Raw genomic sequence first — 15,029 nt, 5'->3', positions numbered from 1 at the left:
GGCTGGGCTCAGCTGCCCTCTCTCTCCCACCACTGCACCGACCCTTTCCCCTCTGTAAGTCTCCTCTTTCCCAATTTCTGCCCGGCTTGGCAGAAGTACCAGACTCAGAAAGACTAAGAGATGAGAGAACAACTCCAAATTATCTTTTATTTATACAAAAAGGGCATATTTAGCAAAAGACACTGAAAAAAGAGTCGCTATGGCCCAGGAGATGAGGCAGGGAGGTGACAGGCCTTCGGAGGCCCTGCTAGGGGAGGAGTCTGGGAAAAGTGGTGAAAAGTCCTGGGTAAGTGCTGAGTGGTGGGGGCCACAGAAAGGAGAACGCTCCAGTTGGATCAACACTGTTGGCAGGTCATGGGTGGGACTCACAGTGACCTCGCTGCTAACTCTTGAAAGAGTCCCAGTTAGTGCTGTCGACTGGAGTGAGAGCCGCCCCCTGGTTCCTGGAGGGCACCCACCACGGGACACAGGACAGGAAGCCCAGGCTGGGAAGTGCAACTCGGGGTGAAGGCCAGGGAGAAGCAGGTGCTCTGCAGTGGCCGGGAAAGGTCCAGATTCGGAGGCGGAGTTGCGTCCTGTTACGTGCGGGCGTTCCGCTCTGTCTCTGCCAGGCACTCTCTGACTAGGGCCCGGGCATGGATGATGCCTGAGGTGGGGATGCGCAAGTGACGTAGAGCGACTCTCCACAGTCCCACCCCCCCCCCCCCGCCCAGAGGAAGACCCCTCTCTCTCTACCCCCTTTCCTTTCAGTAAAAAGGACAAGGACTATAATCTAACGAGGGGACTAATACGATTAGAGACGTGGCTAACCCTCAAATCTGCCTTGTTGAAATACAAATGCTCTGGTCCTTCCCCGAAAACGGACTCAATTTCAAGTCAATTCAAAACACCTCTCTGGATGGTGATCCTGGCCCTTGTCTAGGCTTGGCTCAGGTGGCCTTCAGAAGTCCTTCCCTTCCTCATGAAGGACTGTCCGGTGTTAGTCTCTTGACCAGGGCGGGTGAAGGCCTCACTTACCTCTCTTCAGACGCTCCATGGCGCTCTTGCTACCAGCATAGGTTGGCCGGATCTCTTTGCCCATCTCCTCTATGACCGACAGCAGGTCCGTGTAGGTGCTCTGGGAGCCCTGGGCGCCCGGTGGCTTCATTGCCTGTGTCAAAAGAGGACAGGGCGATGAACTCAGGCCCCGAGGGGACCTCCAGTCCCCATCCAGAGGCAGTCCCTCAGCCCCACTCACCTGCACATAACCCATGGAGGGCGGTCCGAAGTCGTTAAACAGGGGTCTGAAAGGGGCAGCGGCTCCCGGCACCGAGCCCGATGGCGATGGGACACTTCCGGCTGCAACATGCGCGAGTAAGAGGTCAGCGCGGGGCCAGGACGCCTCCTCCCAGCGTTCCAAGCCCCCGACCGGACTCGCCCGATTCCCTCCAAACGGACGCTTCACTTCAGGAGCTCAACTTCAGGGACAAACCCCTCCCCCTGCACTCCACCAACTAGCCCTTACGTGACCACGCCCACTTCACAGGCCAGCAAACTGAGGCTCAGCGAGGGTAGGCGGCAGGCCCAGTGTTGCAGAACTCAGGCCGTCTTCTCCACCACCCGGGCAGGTGAGCAGGGGTAGAGCTGGATCCTCACCTGTAGGGACCGGGGTGCCGGGCCCAGGGGTGCTGGAGCCGGGGGTACTGCTGGGGGCGGGGGCGATGGGTTTGTAGGACATCCCCAACTCTTGGGTGCGGCGGACGCCGGCCGGCCGCTCCTCCGGGGTTGGCTGCTTGGCCGCTCAGCCGCGCTCTGATTGGTAAACCGGCCGCACGCCCCTGGTAAATAGAGCTCAGGCCGGAAGGGTAGGCGGGCACGAACGCTCTCTCACTCCCTATTGGTGCGCGAAGATGTCACTCGAGCCTCCTCATTGGCCGAGACCGGCCCCAACAGGCCGCAACCGCTGCTGATTGGCCTCCGCCTTTCGGGGCTCGCACCTGTCTGCTCCGGATTGGGCGGTGGCTGACGCCCTACGCAATTGGCGAGTTCGCGGTCCAGGCCGGCGCGCTCTCAATCCGATTAGTCCCAAGGCCCGAGAGGCGGGGCCTCGGAAGCCGGGACCCCGGTCCGGTCCGCCGCGGTTCACGCGGAGGGGTCTTCCCGTGTGCGGGCGCCGCCCTAACGCTTCACTCGCGCTGTTTTGCACGTCGGCTGCGCTCCGCCTGGTCTCGGTCCGGCTGGGGCTGTTATTGCTGCCGCCGCCACCACCGAACGCGCCTTTCTACCGCTCTGGGTGCCGGAGGACGCAGGGCTTTGACGTTCGGAGCCCTGCGTCTCACCCCGTGCGCTTTTACGTCACCTTTCACCGGTTCAACACCCTTTCCCGGGTCCGCGCATGCGCCCTCCTCCTAAAGCCTCCGTTTGTTCCTATGGCAACGGGTCCCTCACCAACGCTACCACCGCGCCTGTGCTTCTCATGTGCCTAGTGCTCAGGTCCAGGCTGGGTCTCAGGTCCGAGGGCAACCTCAGAGACCCCTCAACCTGGCCCCCCCAGACCCCAAGCCGGTGCCTCATACTGACAATAGCAGGAACAGCTCACCTCCGTTGACTACTCACTGCAGGTCGGGCCCTGTCCCAAACTGGTGAGGAGAGCATCGACTGGAGTTAAATAAGCTGATGGTTCGAATCTCACACTGCCCCCACAGGCGATTTCCTCCTGGGCAAGTTACTCACCTCGGCATGCTTGGGCTTCCCTGTCTTTTAAGAGGCGGACGCTAATAAGAACTATCTTATAGGGCTGTCGTGTGGACAAATGAATATTCATTCTCCTCTTTTCCATCCATTTCTCTATCCAGACCCCTCCCCTGAAATCTCATTCCTCATAACCCTGTATCTTAGACTCTCCTCCAAACACTAACCCTTTCTCCCACGCTACTCTTCCTCAACACTTTTCTGGCCTCGCGTACCCCTCATGTGCCGGGTCGGTAGATTTTCCTCATCTGCAGGACATTCGTTCGTTCATTCATTCATTCATTCATTCATTCATTCAACAGACATTTTTCTGACTCTATCCTTCATCCCAGGCCTTGTGCTGGACACTGATGATATGGAAATGAACTGGCCATGGCTTCTGCCCTCAAGGAGCTCTTAGTCTCAAGGAGAGACGGACAGGGAAGGGAAGGCACACAGTATAGTAAGACAATGGGAGGTCTGTACAGGATGCATTGGAATTTGGAGGAAGGAGCCTGCTTGGTGACATCACAGAAGTCTTCCCAGAGGAAGTGGAATTCAATTGGCGAATGAGCAAATTAACTGTGATGTATCCATATAATGAACTATTATTCAGCAATAAAAGGAAATCATCTATCTCACCATGAAAAGACACGGAGCGGCATATTGCTAAGTGAAAGAAGCCAGTCTGAAAAAACCATGTACTGTATGATTCCAATTGTAGGGCGTTCTGGAAAAAAGGAAACTTCTACGTAAGGTAAACAAATGACTGGTTGCCAGGGGTGATGAGGGGTAGAATTAAGTAGCTGAACAAGGGATGTTTTAAATAATTGTTTAAAAGTTTATGTATTTTTTTGTAATGTTCTTTCACATTAAAAATTTATTTTTTAGTGTTTATTTTTGAGAGACAGAACACAAGCGGGGGAGGGGCAGAGAGGGAGGAAGACACAGAATTCAGAGCAGGCTCCAGGCTCTGAGCTGTCAGCACAGAGCCCGATGCAGGGCTCGAACCCACGAACCGTGAGATCATGACCTGGGCCGAAGTCGGACGCCCAGCCCACTGAGCCACCCAGGCACCCTGGACTTTTTTTTTTTTAAGTAGCCTTCAAACCCAGTTTGGAGCCCCATGCTGGGCTTGAACTCATGGCCCTGAGATCAAGACCAGAGCTGAGATCAACAGTGGGATGCTCAACTAACTGAGCCACCCAGTCACCCTGGGGATTTTTGGTTTTTTTTTTTTAAGGCATTGAGACTATTCTATATGATACCGTAATGGTGGATACAAGATATTAAGCATCTGTCGTAAAGAGTAAGCTTTATGCAAAATTTAAAAAATCATTTAGGAGGTCAGGGGATCCCAGGATGGAATGAAGAATGTGACAAAAGAGTCTAGCTGTTTTACAAATGTACGAGATGGCCTCACGGAAGGGACGGAGGACTAAGGTGCTAATCTGGAAATGAGTGGATCTGTGACAATGAAAGAGCACTGTCTCTAGTTGAAGTGGTTTCCTGTGGGGGTGTGGGTTGACAATTTTAAAACCACTGTGCACATACACGGGAATTGAAAAGTAAGTAAATGAACATGGATGATTTCTTATTTTTTGGACGAGAAGTTACTTGTAAGCAAGGGGAGGAGGCTAGCGTGATCCATGTGATAATGGGTCGGAAATTGGAGACATTAATATGAACTCGTGTTTAGCTCAATATAGATACAGTAGATTACATACAGAAATATTTAAAAATTGTATATACACAGATTAGTGTACATGCATATCTTCTCTATCAACTGAGAGAGCCTAGAAGCAATATAGCACCCAGATCTTGGTTTCTTTTTTTTTTTTTAAGTTTTTTTTTTAATGTTTATTTATTTTTAAGCAGAGAGGGGGTGGAGGGGCAGAGAGAGAGGGAGACACAGAATCCGAGGCAGGCTCCAGGCTGAGCTGTCAGCACAGAGCCTGATGCAGGGGTCAAACTCATAAACCACGAGATCATGACCTGAGCTAAAGTTGAATGCTTAACTGACTGAGCCATCCAGGCGCCCCCCAGATCTTGGTTTCTAATAGCATTCTCCAATAAAGTGAACCAGCGTTCCTTGGAGAAAATGGCTAATTCAAAGCCTGGGGCAGAAAACAGACAAGATGATCCTGGAGCATCTTATACTGCTAGAAAGTAAGAAAATGCTGAAAAACGAATGAACGAACGAACAAACAAGCCCAAACCCACCACACCCCCAAATCCCCAAACCCTCAATGCCACCATGATGGGGGTATTTCAAAGGGACACGGGAGCTAACTGAAAGGGCTCCCAATGGCCCAAACTGGAGGAATATGAACAACAAAACTTTTAAAAGTATTGGATTATAACTTGTATAAAATAAATATCTATGAGCCCTTACTGACATGCATTTCTATCTCTATTTCTATCTCTGTCTCATCTATCTCTACATCTATGTCTAATGGTTGAATACGTAAAGGGAGAGAAGAGACAAATCTGTATAGAAGAATTCCAAGTAATTTATGTAGAGACTCTGTCCTTAATGAGGTGGACTGTAACCCCTCACCCCTTAAGTGTGGGCTATGCAGAGTAACTTTCTTCCAGAGAGTGTAGTACGTAATGGGAGAAAGAAAAAGTAATTTTGTAGTATAGAAACCTGACAAACACTACCTCAAGCTAGGTGATCAAGGTCAACATCAACAGTGAAGTCATGTTGATGCTATGTACCCTTGATATGATGGGATGGGAAGGGCACTTTACCTCTGTGGTCTTCCTCCTACAAACCCATAACCCCGGACTAATCATGAGGGGAACATCAGACAAATCCCAACTTAGGGACTTTCTATAAGATACCTGACCAGTGTTCCTTAAAACTGTCAAGATCAGAAAAATGAAACAACACAAGGGAAGCCTGAGAAACTATCACAACCAAGAGGAGTTTGAGGAGGCATGATGCCTAATGTTATGTGGTGCCCAGGGTGGCATTCTGGACAGCAAAAGGATAGTCGGGGAAAATTATGAAATCTGCATAGAATATGGACTTTAGTTAATAATTACGTGTCAGTGTTTATTAATGGCAGCAAATGGACCATTCTAACATAAGATATTAATAGAGCATGATGGTTAATTTTAAGTGCCAACGCGCCTGGGTCACAAATGGCCAGATGTTTGGCTAAATGTGACTTTTGGTGTGACTGTGAGGGTGTTTCTGGATGCAATTAACATCCACTGAATTGGAGGACTGAGTAAAGCAGATGGCCCTTCCCATGATGGGTGGGTGGGCCTTATCCGATCAGTTGAAGACCCAAATGGAGCACCAAGGCTGAGTAAGAGGGAACTTGGTCTGCTTGAGGGTCGAGGCAGGACATCTGTCTTCGAAACTTTGCTGGTCCTCAGTCCTTGAGGCTCAGACTGGAACTGAAACACCAGTTCCCCTGGCTCTCCACCTTGCTGACTGTCAACCTTGGGACTGCTCAGCACCTATAATCACCTGAGCCAATTCCTTACAATAAATAGCTACACACACACACACACACACACACACACACACACACACACACACACGTCTTCTATTGGTTCTGTTCTCTGGAGAACCTTGCCCAAGCTGGCTGTGGTGGATTGTATACAGGAACTCCCTGTGGTATCTTCAAGATACTTCTGTAAGCCTAGAACTGTTCTAAATAAGTGGATGTAATATCTTGATGTGGGTGATGGTTCCCTGAGTGCACACACATATAAAAATTCATTGAGCTGTACATGTAAGGTTTATACACCTCATTGAATTCTATAGTCAGCAGTCAAACTATTTAAAGTGGACTTAATTGGGGTGCCTGGGTGGCTCAGTCGGCTGAGTGTCTGACTCTTGATTTCGGCTCAGGTCCTGATCCCCAGGTCGTGGGATGGAGCCCTGAGTCTGGTTCCATGCTGAGTGTGAAGCCTGCTTGGGATTCTCTCTCCCTCTCCCTTTGCCCCTTTCTCCCACTCACTCTCTTAAAAAAAAAAAAGAAAGAAAAAAATCAATAAAATGGACTCAATGTAAGTCTGACTTTACAGTTTCTTTTGGAAACCCAGAAGATCTCGTAGCCCCGGCCTGCTCCAGCTGGCCACAGCCCACGGGGTTGGGGGGCAGGTGCCCCCACTAAGTGGAGAAGGGCAGTCTCTGCCCGCTCACTGTTTCTTCCCGGCCCTGGGCCCTGCTCCAGCGATTACTCTGTTGGGATTTTCTGGGCCAGCAGCTTTTGGGGGGTAGGAAGGCATATAGGAGATTTGGAGGAGCTGTGGGCACTTTGGGGGGCCAGCAGATACATGGCAGCCAATTATCACCATCCCATCGCCATCCCCTCCCCCTCCCCCCGCCCCAACCACAGAGCCTGCCAGGCCGGGAGCCCGCGGGCCACGTCCGTCACCACCCCCAGCCCCTGCAGAGGGGACGGACGATGCCATTTGTGACAGCAGGTGGAGGGTGGTGGCGGGGGGGGGGGGTGTGGTGGCAGGGAGGGGGGGTGGGCCCGAGCCCCCAGGGAAGCTCTGGGGCTGGGCGGCTCCTTCTCATCCCCAGGCCTGCCAGACTGGCAGGAGAGATCCCCTAATTGAGAATTAGGGATTAATTGGGATCTGCCGGGCGAGTGGTGCTGAGACCGCTGCGGCCAGCCCCGGCACCTCGGTGTCCAGGCTCTGGGCTGGGCAGGGCGCGGGTGGCCCCCTGCCCTCTCTGTCCCAAAGCCATCTTGTCGGCAGCAGCGATGGTGACGACCAGGTGGGGGCGCTGTAAGCTCCCTCCCCTTCTCGACCAAAAGGTCAAGGCTCCCTCCCGGCAGGTAGGAAGAGCCGTGGGTCAGGCAGTGCTCTGCGAGGCAAACCTTTGCTGCAGTTAGCGGAGGCCAGGGCCCGGCTCCACGGTGACTTGAGGCACCGGCTTGTTGGGGCTGTGATTTTAGAGTCCCAGGGCCTGGCTGTAAGTCCCACCTCGGCTTCGTCCTAACTGTGTGTGATTCTATGCCAGCCCTCATCCTCCCAGAGCCTTCTGGTGCCTGAAGAAGCGGCTGGATTAATCTGGGGGCGATGGGGGCGGGGGCGGGGGAAGGGGTGTCATGGCCAGTTCCTGAACAGAAGTGTGGCAAAACGCAAGTAACGCTTTAGAAAGAATAATCTGGCAGCACGTGCTGCATGGACTGGGCCGGGAGAGACCGCGGTGGGGCCGTGTGACCGCTAGCAAGGTTGCTTAGACTCAGCGTCTTGGTTTCCTCCGTTTGCAGAATGGGGCTCTAAGGACCACGGCAGCGCTGGAGCGAGGGGACGTGTCGTTTGGGTCCCCCCCGGAAGCAGACGCTGAGGTGAAGTCAGGAATGCAAGAGAGAGAGGGCGAGGAAGCGGGCTTGGGCAGGAGAGCCTCTGAGCGGACGCCGACCTGGCCCCTGCCGTGCTCGGGCGTTTGAGGCGGGAACCCCAAAGCTGATGTGTATCCGAAGGGGCCCGTCTGTCACTCACTCCTCCCAGCTGACCTTCCAGCTCTTTCTCCCTCCCAGAGTACGTGAGGTTGGCCTGGGAAAAGCCCTCACTCCCTTGTGCTACCCTCTGTTGTAACCCCGGCCCTGACGGGAGCCCTTTTGCGGGATGAGGGGCCAGTGCACATCCCAGCTCTGGGAGAAGCAGGTGGCATTTACTCATCTAGGGACGTTTCCTGATACTGGCTCTGGGAGGGGCCCAGAATCCAGAAAGGGCCCCTGCCCACCTGGAGTTCACGGTCGAGGGATCTTACATCTTTTGGGGGGCCAAACACTGGGTCCTGCAGGGTAAACAAATGAGAAGCAGAAGCCATCCCCTCAGGCTCCAAGACACTTTACTCTCAGAGAGACAGGGACGGGCAGTGGGGCTTGGTGGGGAAGCAGGGGTGAGGGTGAGGGCGGGACAGGGTGTTGCCCACAGGCAGGGTAGGGAGGCGGTAGGGGGGTGGGGGAGGGTCAGCTGGAAGCAGAGGGTTTCCGGGCACACGCTGGCAGGCAGTGGCTGTGGTCCCAAGTCCCGTCTCCTGCCTCCAGCTTCCGTGCAGACTCAGCGAGACATCATTCTCACAAACTCTGCCAGGACAAAGCCAAGGTTGCGGGTCTGCAGTCTGGACCCCAGTAGGGGTGAGACCAATATATTGGCCTTGAGGTGGGAGGAGGTGTGTTCCAGGGCAGAGCCCACAAGGGAGTCTTCTGGATCTGGGGAATGGGCCCCCAGGCGAAGAAGAGGGGCTTTGCTTTATGGACAAAACAAAACGAAACGAAACAGAGAAATAGCAGCAACGACAAGACCCCCCAAACCTCGTAACTGAACCTGTTTTCCTCTTTGCTTTGGCTGCTAGGAAGCTCAGGAACAACTCTGGGAGAATTTCTACATACTGATTTTCCTTGGCTTCCTGTCATTATTTAACCCTGGTTTTCCCCCTGGGGCAACGCGGCCTAGAGGAAGAACGAGGTTCTGGTCAACCCGCCTGGCTTCCCATCTCGGCCACATCCGCATCTTTGGCCAAGCACTCCCGCCTTCCTAAGAGCTGACTGTCTTGTCCTGCTTCCGGGGAGAGGGCACAGAGTGCCTAGCGCACGGCGTCGATGCCCCTTTGGTCATTCCCTTGAGCTCTTAAAAACCTCCGGGGGTTGTGCTGGCGCTAAGCGCGGAGGGCAGTGGGCGGTACCTTCAAAGTCCACCAGGCCGTCCCCGTTGAGGTCAATGTCGTGGAGGACCTCGTCCACCTCCCGCTGGCTGAGGCGCTCCCCCAGCAGGGCCTTGAGGGCTGCCCGCAGCTCACCCAAGCTGATGCGGCCATCCCCGTTGGTGTCGAACTGTGGCGGCGTGGGTCAAGGCGTTGAGTCCCCGGCCAAACTGCGCATTCACTCAGCCCTCCGTCACGGCAGACCCGAAGCCCCTGCCCTCCCTCCAGCCCCAGGGGCCGCACCTCCCGAAAGGCATCTCGAAGCTCCCTGACGCCGATCATGTCTGCCGTCTCCGCCAGCAGCTTGGGGCCCATCAGCTCAACGAAGTCCTCAAAGTCCACCTTCCCGCCACCTGGGGGCCGTACCCGTCAGGGACCCCAGGCAACCAGAGACCCCTGCCCGGCCCCGGCCCTCCCCTGCCCTCCTCTCCTGGCCCGTGTCCCTCTCCCCTGCTCCACTAAATGGGTCCTTCCCTCTCGCGGGGCCCCATAGGCTGGATCATCTGCTCAGTTTCCTCATCTAAAAAGTGGGGATAACAGTCCTTGCCCCCCCCCCACCTTGTAGGGCGATGGGGAGATTCTTCAGAGGCAGAGCAAGCGCCTTGAGAATGACCAGGGTCCCCGGCTCTGGGGGCCAACCTGTGGAGGCATCTCTCTTCCCTGGGCCGCCCAGCTGCTCAAGCCATGGCCATGGCCCCCGGAGAACTGGGCTTGGGGCAGGTCTGAGGCACATACTGATTTGCTGTGAAATCTCGATGAGTTCCATCTCAGTGGGCATGTAGCCCAGGGTCCGCATGCAGGCGCCCAGCTCCCGGTAGCCGATGTAGCCGTCACGGTCTCGGTCAAACTCCTGGAAGGCGATCTGCAGCTCTGCCGGGCAGGGCGGGGTCAGTCCTTCCCACTCGTCCCCCCGGACCCCAGCCTGGACCAGCACACCCTTCCTTCGTCCTTTGGTCGAATCATTTCCTCCTTGTAAACATCAGTTTCTCTTTGCTGTCTCAGGGCCTTTGCATGTGCTAGTTCTTTAATTCGTTCTTTCAACAAATATTTAAGGAGCATCTACTATGTGCCAAGCTCTGCTCTAGGTAGTGGGGATAAGGCAGGAAGGAAGGAAGGAAGAAGGAAGGAAGGAAGGAAGGAAGGAAGGAAGGAAGGAAGGAAGGAAGAAGGAAGGAGGAAGGAAGGAAGGAAGGAGGAAGGAAGGAAGAAGGAAGGAGGAAGGAAGGAAGGAAGGAGGAAGGAAGGAAGGAAGGAAGGAAGGAAGGAAGGAAGGAAGGAAGGAAGGAAGGAAGGAAAAGAAAGGAAACAATCCCTAACCTCATGGAGCTCACATTCTGGAACACTCTTCCCTCTTCTGGTCTTCGGGTCACCTGCCCAAGAAAGTCTTCTGTCTAAATTCAGTCCCCTCCAGCCCATTTGTTCACTTCTTTGCCAGCGCTTAGCATCGTTTGTACTTGTTGACTCATTGACATCTGCCCCCACCCCCCCCCCCGAGGACATGGGCTGTATCTGTCTAGTTTGCCACACTCCCTGTGCCCAGCACAGGGCCAGGCACGCAGTAGGCACCCAGGAGGCGTTTGCTCAATGAACAAACATAAAAGGGAAGTGAGACCCACCTGGCGAATGAGACCTGGGGACTGACAGCTGGGGGCTCTGTCAACCCCTCCCCGTTCGGTCTCGTCCCCATCTCTCTGTGATCTCCTGCAACCCTTCTCTTGCCCCTAGTTCCTTCCTGGTGGAGACCACCGAGGCCCCACCCAGTGTCCCCACCCTGTGCGCTCCACTCTTTGTCCACCCCTCTGGAGACTAGTCTTTTCCAAAACGCTTTACCTTCGATCTCCTCTGGCCGCAGCTCCCGGTCCTGGAGGGGGGGTGGCGCACAGAGAAGTTAAGAATCCCCTGGACCACCCTGACACCTGCACCCCTTCCTCTTGTTCTTTGGGGCTCCCCGGTCAGCACCCCCAACATGCACGGGCAGGGCCTGGGTCATCTGACACTGCTCAGAGCTGGTGGCTACCACCGCTGGCCTGGGCATCTTGGGCCGCCCCTTCCCTGCCCCCTGCCCAGACCTCTGCCCACCTCCTGCCCCTCCCCTTGCAGAGGTCACAGAGCTCCATTTGCCAGAGGTGGATCTGAGGTCGGGCAGAGCCTCAGACGTGGCCCTGGGGACCTCCCGTGTGTCTCTCTTGTTCTCTCTCTCTCGGAGGCCCTGCCACCTCCCTGCCCACCCCCTGGGTGGCTGTCTCTTAGGTTCTCTGTTCCCTCTCCTCTCTCTTTCCTGGTGGGTCTCCTTGGGTCTCCCCGCTGTTTGATCCCCTTGATGTTTTCTCCACTCTTCTCTGTCCCACCCCCCGGATCTGTGTGCCTTTGCTCCAAAGACCCCACTCAAGGAGAGGCAGAGAGGAGGCAAAGGCAGGGGCTTGCCATACATACGAGCTGGGTGGCCGCGATGCTGGGCCGCAGGAAGATGCAGGCGGGCCCCACCAGGCTGCTGAGCACCGAGTAACCCTGGATGCCCGGCCCAGGGTCCCCCTGCTCCTCGGGGCCGGGGCCGGGGCCGGGGCTGGGTCTGTGGTGGGATCGCCCTGGGGGGGAGCTGGGCCACTGCCAGCGCTCCTGCGGCAGAGCCAGCTATGAGCTGGGGCGGCGGCCCCTCCACCCTCATTCACCAGCCTCTCCCATCTTTGGAACCGGGCACAGGAGAGTGGGGGCCTTCACCCATCAATACTCTAGGCCGGAAGGGTCCACCCCCTTACCGTTCAACTGGGCAAACCGAGGCCCCCGAAAAGGCAAGGGACTGGACCAAGGTTGCTCAGAAAGCCGGTGGCAGAATGGGACCTTCAGCTCCAGCTCTGTACCTCCTGTCTCTGACTGGCAGAGAGCAGGAAGAGCGGCTGGCACAGGGCAGCTGGATGGGCACCCGGGGGGCCTAATGAGCTTGGCGGGAAGGCCCGGGGGTCCGTGGGGGCCAGGACCGCAAGGGGCCGCGGAGTCTGGGGCCTTCCCCCGGGGAAATCTTGATTGGTCTAGGGTGGTGGGAACCACCCCCTCCACCCGCCTGCCCTGCTCTACCTCTAACCCCAGCCCGGCCCTCACACAGGAGTCTGCCCACCCCATCTGACCCTTCCAGGCTCCAGCCCAGCCTCCTGGCCTTGGCTTCTCCCCCTTAGCCGTCCTACCTTAGGCCCCCGATGTCGAGGCCGTTTGGCACAGTTTCCCATGGGCTCCTGAACCATGCCAGGCCTGGAGTCCTGGGGGCGGCCCAGGGCTGAGCCTCAGCGGATGCTGTGGGCTCCTGTCTGCCCCCAGCTGTCCCCAGTGAGAGCCTGGGAGCATTGCAGGGGATTTTCCTAGGGTTTCGCGGGGAAGATTGGGAGCGGGTGGGCAGGCGGGGAGCCCTGGGCCCGGGGGCTTGGGTCCTAATCCAGGATTATCTCTGAGCATCCCTGCTGGTGAGGGGGGCCACTCAGGAGCCAAGGCCCCCTGGAAGGCACAGCCTCCCTGCGCTCACTCTGAGGGTCTTCTGGGCACCTCCTCTCCAGCACTTTCTCCCCCAACCCCTACCCCTAATCTCCCCCAATTAGGAGAGACTTAATGTCTTCAGAAGCAGGGCCCGGACACGGGAGGAGGAAACCAGGTGCCCAGGGTGCCAGGGCGGGCTGGGGCACCTCTCCCCTCAGAATGGTGGTATGAACTCGGCAGGCCCTGCCCCTACCGCCTGTCCTGAGAGGAGGCCGTCTTGGCCCGGTCCAGAAAGCTCCTGACCCTCCGGGCCAGGGCCCTTGCTCTCACCTTAGAGCCCCTGGCCAGCCTGCCCGCCCTCGGCACCTCTGCCTGGACCAGCCCCCCGACCCTGTACTCAGGTGGAGAGCGGAAGGGAGACAGCTCTGGGTGCTGTGGGCTGGACGCGGGCTTCGGTGAGGGCAGAGGTGGGGAGAGACGCCAGCCTCCGTCCTGGGCAGCTGACTGAGCCTGCCTGCCACCTGCACGTCCCGGGGCTCCTCCCTGAGCTCTCCCCTGGGTCTGTCCTACAGGGTCCCGGTTGCGGCGGGGGATCCCCGCGGCTCCCTCTGGTGCCCCACACCCCTGTCCCCTTTACCTGCCCGTAGGCTGCCTGCACCCGGGCCTCCAGTTCCTTGAGGAGTGCCCGCCGCCCGTTGGCTGCTGGGCTGGCAGGGGCCCGGCTGGGCCCTGGGGTGCCCTCAGAGGGGCTGGGGTCCCCCGCGGGGAGACTGCCATCTGCCTGGCCCTGGGGAAGGGCCATGGAGACCAGGGCTGGGCGCCTCCTCTTCCCACTCTGGTCGCCCCGTTCCTGCGGGAGGGTGGCTGAGTGGGCAGCTGTGGGTGCGGTCCCCACAGGCTCCCGGGTACTTTCCCCTGTCCCTCTCTCCACAGGCTGGTAGGGCTCTCCCCGTGCTGCTCACCCAAGTCCTAGCCTCCCCCAACCCACCGGTCTCCAGCCCCATGCTGGCCACGGACTACCTTGCAGAGCCCTGGTCACCTGGTCACCTGGCCTTCCTGGCTTATGGTCTCCCCCCCGCCCCCCCGCCATTTGGGTCTTGCTCGCTGCCCCTCTCTGCCCATCTCTCTGCGTCTGTCTCACCCACGGCCCCTTGCCAGCCCCCCTGCACTCTGCTGACATTTGCCCTGCTGTCTCTGGGGGTCTCTCTGACCTCTCATACCCATCTCTGTCACTCCCTCCCTCTGCTCCGTTGGTCCATCTGTCTGTCTGTCTGTCCATCCTTGCTCTTCCTATTTTCCCTGCCCGCACCGCCCCCCCCCCAGGATGACTCCTGGATTCTGGAAAGACAGCACCCCCCCCACCATCCTGGCCCCAGACGCCCCCCCCCTTCTCCCTACCCAGAGCCCCAGAGCAGCTCTGAGCTTCCCCGCCTCCTGCCAGCACCTCTCACCTACCTTCTGCTGACCTCTGGCCTCTCGTTTGTCAGGGAGAAATGTGGGGCTGGGCCAGGCAGCCCCCACTGGCCGCTTGTGCCCCCCTGTTCCGTCCCCAGCCCTCTGACTGCCCAGCTGTGTGCGCTTCACCACCCGGAATGAGGTCAGTTGTCCTGCCCCGGCCCCGCTCCGGGCCCCTCATGATTTATTCACCTGCCCCCCGCACCAGCCTTTGTCTCAGGGAAACGGATCCCTCCAGACACCTGCCACCTGAGCCGGTGGGTCTGGCCTCCCTCAGCCACACGAATGGCCACCATTCGTGCATTCCTTTTGCACACATCTGAGGCTGGGACCGAGCCTCCGGCCAGCTGCTGGGGCTACACAGACAGACCATGTCTGTCCCGAAGGCCCTGCTCTCAGGCGCCTCTGACTCAGGAAAGGGCCCCAGACAGTCTAAGTACTCGGGAGCACTGGCCCAGGCGTCAGGGGGGCTTCACGGAGGAGAAGGGAGGACGGGGCCTCCCTTTTAGGCATTGCCCACCTATGTTTAACCCATGCTCAGCCCTGGGTGAGTGCTGGGACCCTGGCGGGGATCAACTGTGAATGTGGAGGGTTTCGGGTGCTGGAATCCAACGGAGTATGTTAGGCGGAGGCCCTCAGGCGGGGAGGCAGGGCTCGTACCCCCAGACGGAGGTCCTCAGAGGGGAGGCAGCGGTCAGTGCCCCTGGAGGAGGTA

General features: G+C 57.3%; 2 protein-coding genes and 1 long non-coding RNA gene across 4 annotated transcripts; 1 reads left to right on the top strand and 2 right to left on the bottom strand.

Annotated features, from left to right (window-relative positions):
- Positions 1 to 121: 121 nt before the first annotated feature.
- Positions 122 to 2,308, bottom strand: CDK2AP2 (cyclin dependent kinase 2 associated protein 2). The gene is made up of 4 exons (XM_086676756.1): positions 1,636 to 2,308; positions 1,238 to 1,338; positions 1,018 to 1,150; positions 122 to 646 (listed from the first exon to the last, which is right to left on the bottom strand). Exons 1-4 carry the CDS (start codon positions 1,715 to 1,717, stop codon positions 579 to 581), a joined length of 384 nt encoding a protein of 127 aa, XP_086532882.1. The 5' UTR covers positions 1,718 to 2,308; the 3' UTR covers positions 122 to 578.
- LOC147576343 (uncharacterized) lies at positions 1,502 to 8,556 on the top strand. The gene is made up of 3 exons (XR_015240689.1): positions 1,502 to 1,607; positions 3,063 to 3,466; positions 7,959 to 8,556. It is a non-coding gene; the product is annotated as an uncharacterized LOC147576343 (long non-coding RNA).
- On the bottom strand, positions 8,526 to 13,661 carry CABP2 (calcium binding protein 2). 2 transcript variants are annotated; one of them, XM_086676754.1, is made up of 6 exons: positions 13,497 to 13,661; positions 11,228 to 11,258; positions 10,133 to 10,267; positions 9,641 to 9,750; positions 9,380 to 9,527; positions 8,526 to 8,780 (listed from the first exon to the last, which is right to left on the bottom strand). In XM_086676754.1, the coding sequence occupies exons 1-6, from the start codon at positions 13,659 to 13,661 to the stop codon at positions 8,755 to 8,757; spliced, it is 615 nt and encodes a 204-aa protein (XP_086532880.1). In that variant the 3' UTR covers positions 8,526 to 8,754. The 2 variants fall into 2 exon arrangements, with proteins under 2 accessions (XP_086532880.1, XP_086532881.1); XM_086676755.1 differs by lacking the exon at positions 13,497 to 13,661 and adding an exon at positions 12,577 to 12,716.
- Positions 13,662 to 15,029: the final 1,368 nt, after the last annotated feature.

This window comes from Puma concolor, chromosome D1, assembly GCF_028749965.1.
Source record: "Puma concolor isolate L17-30 chromosome D1, mPumCon1.1.hap2, whole genome shotgun sequence".
NCBI classification, from domain to species: Eukaryota; Metazoa; Chordata; class Mammalia; order Carnivora; family Felidae; genus Puma; species Puma concolor.
Note: the sequence above shows the minus strand (reverse complement) of the source record. Positions and strands in the feature narration are given on the sequence as shown.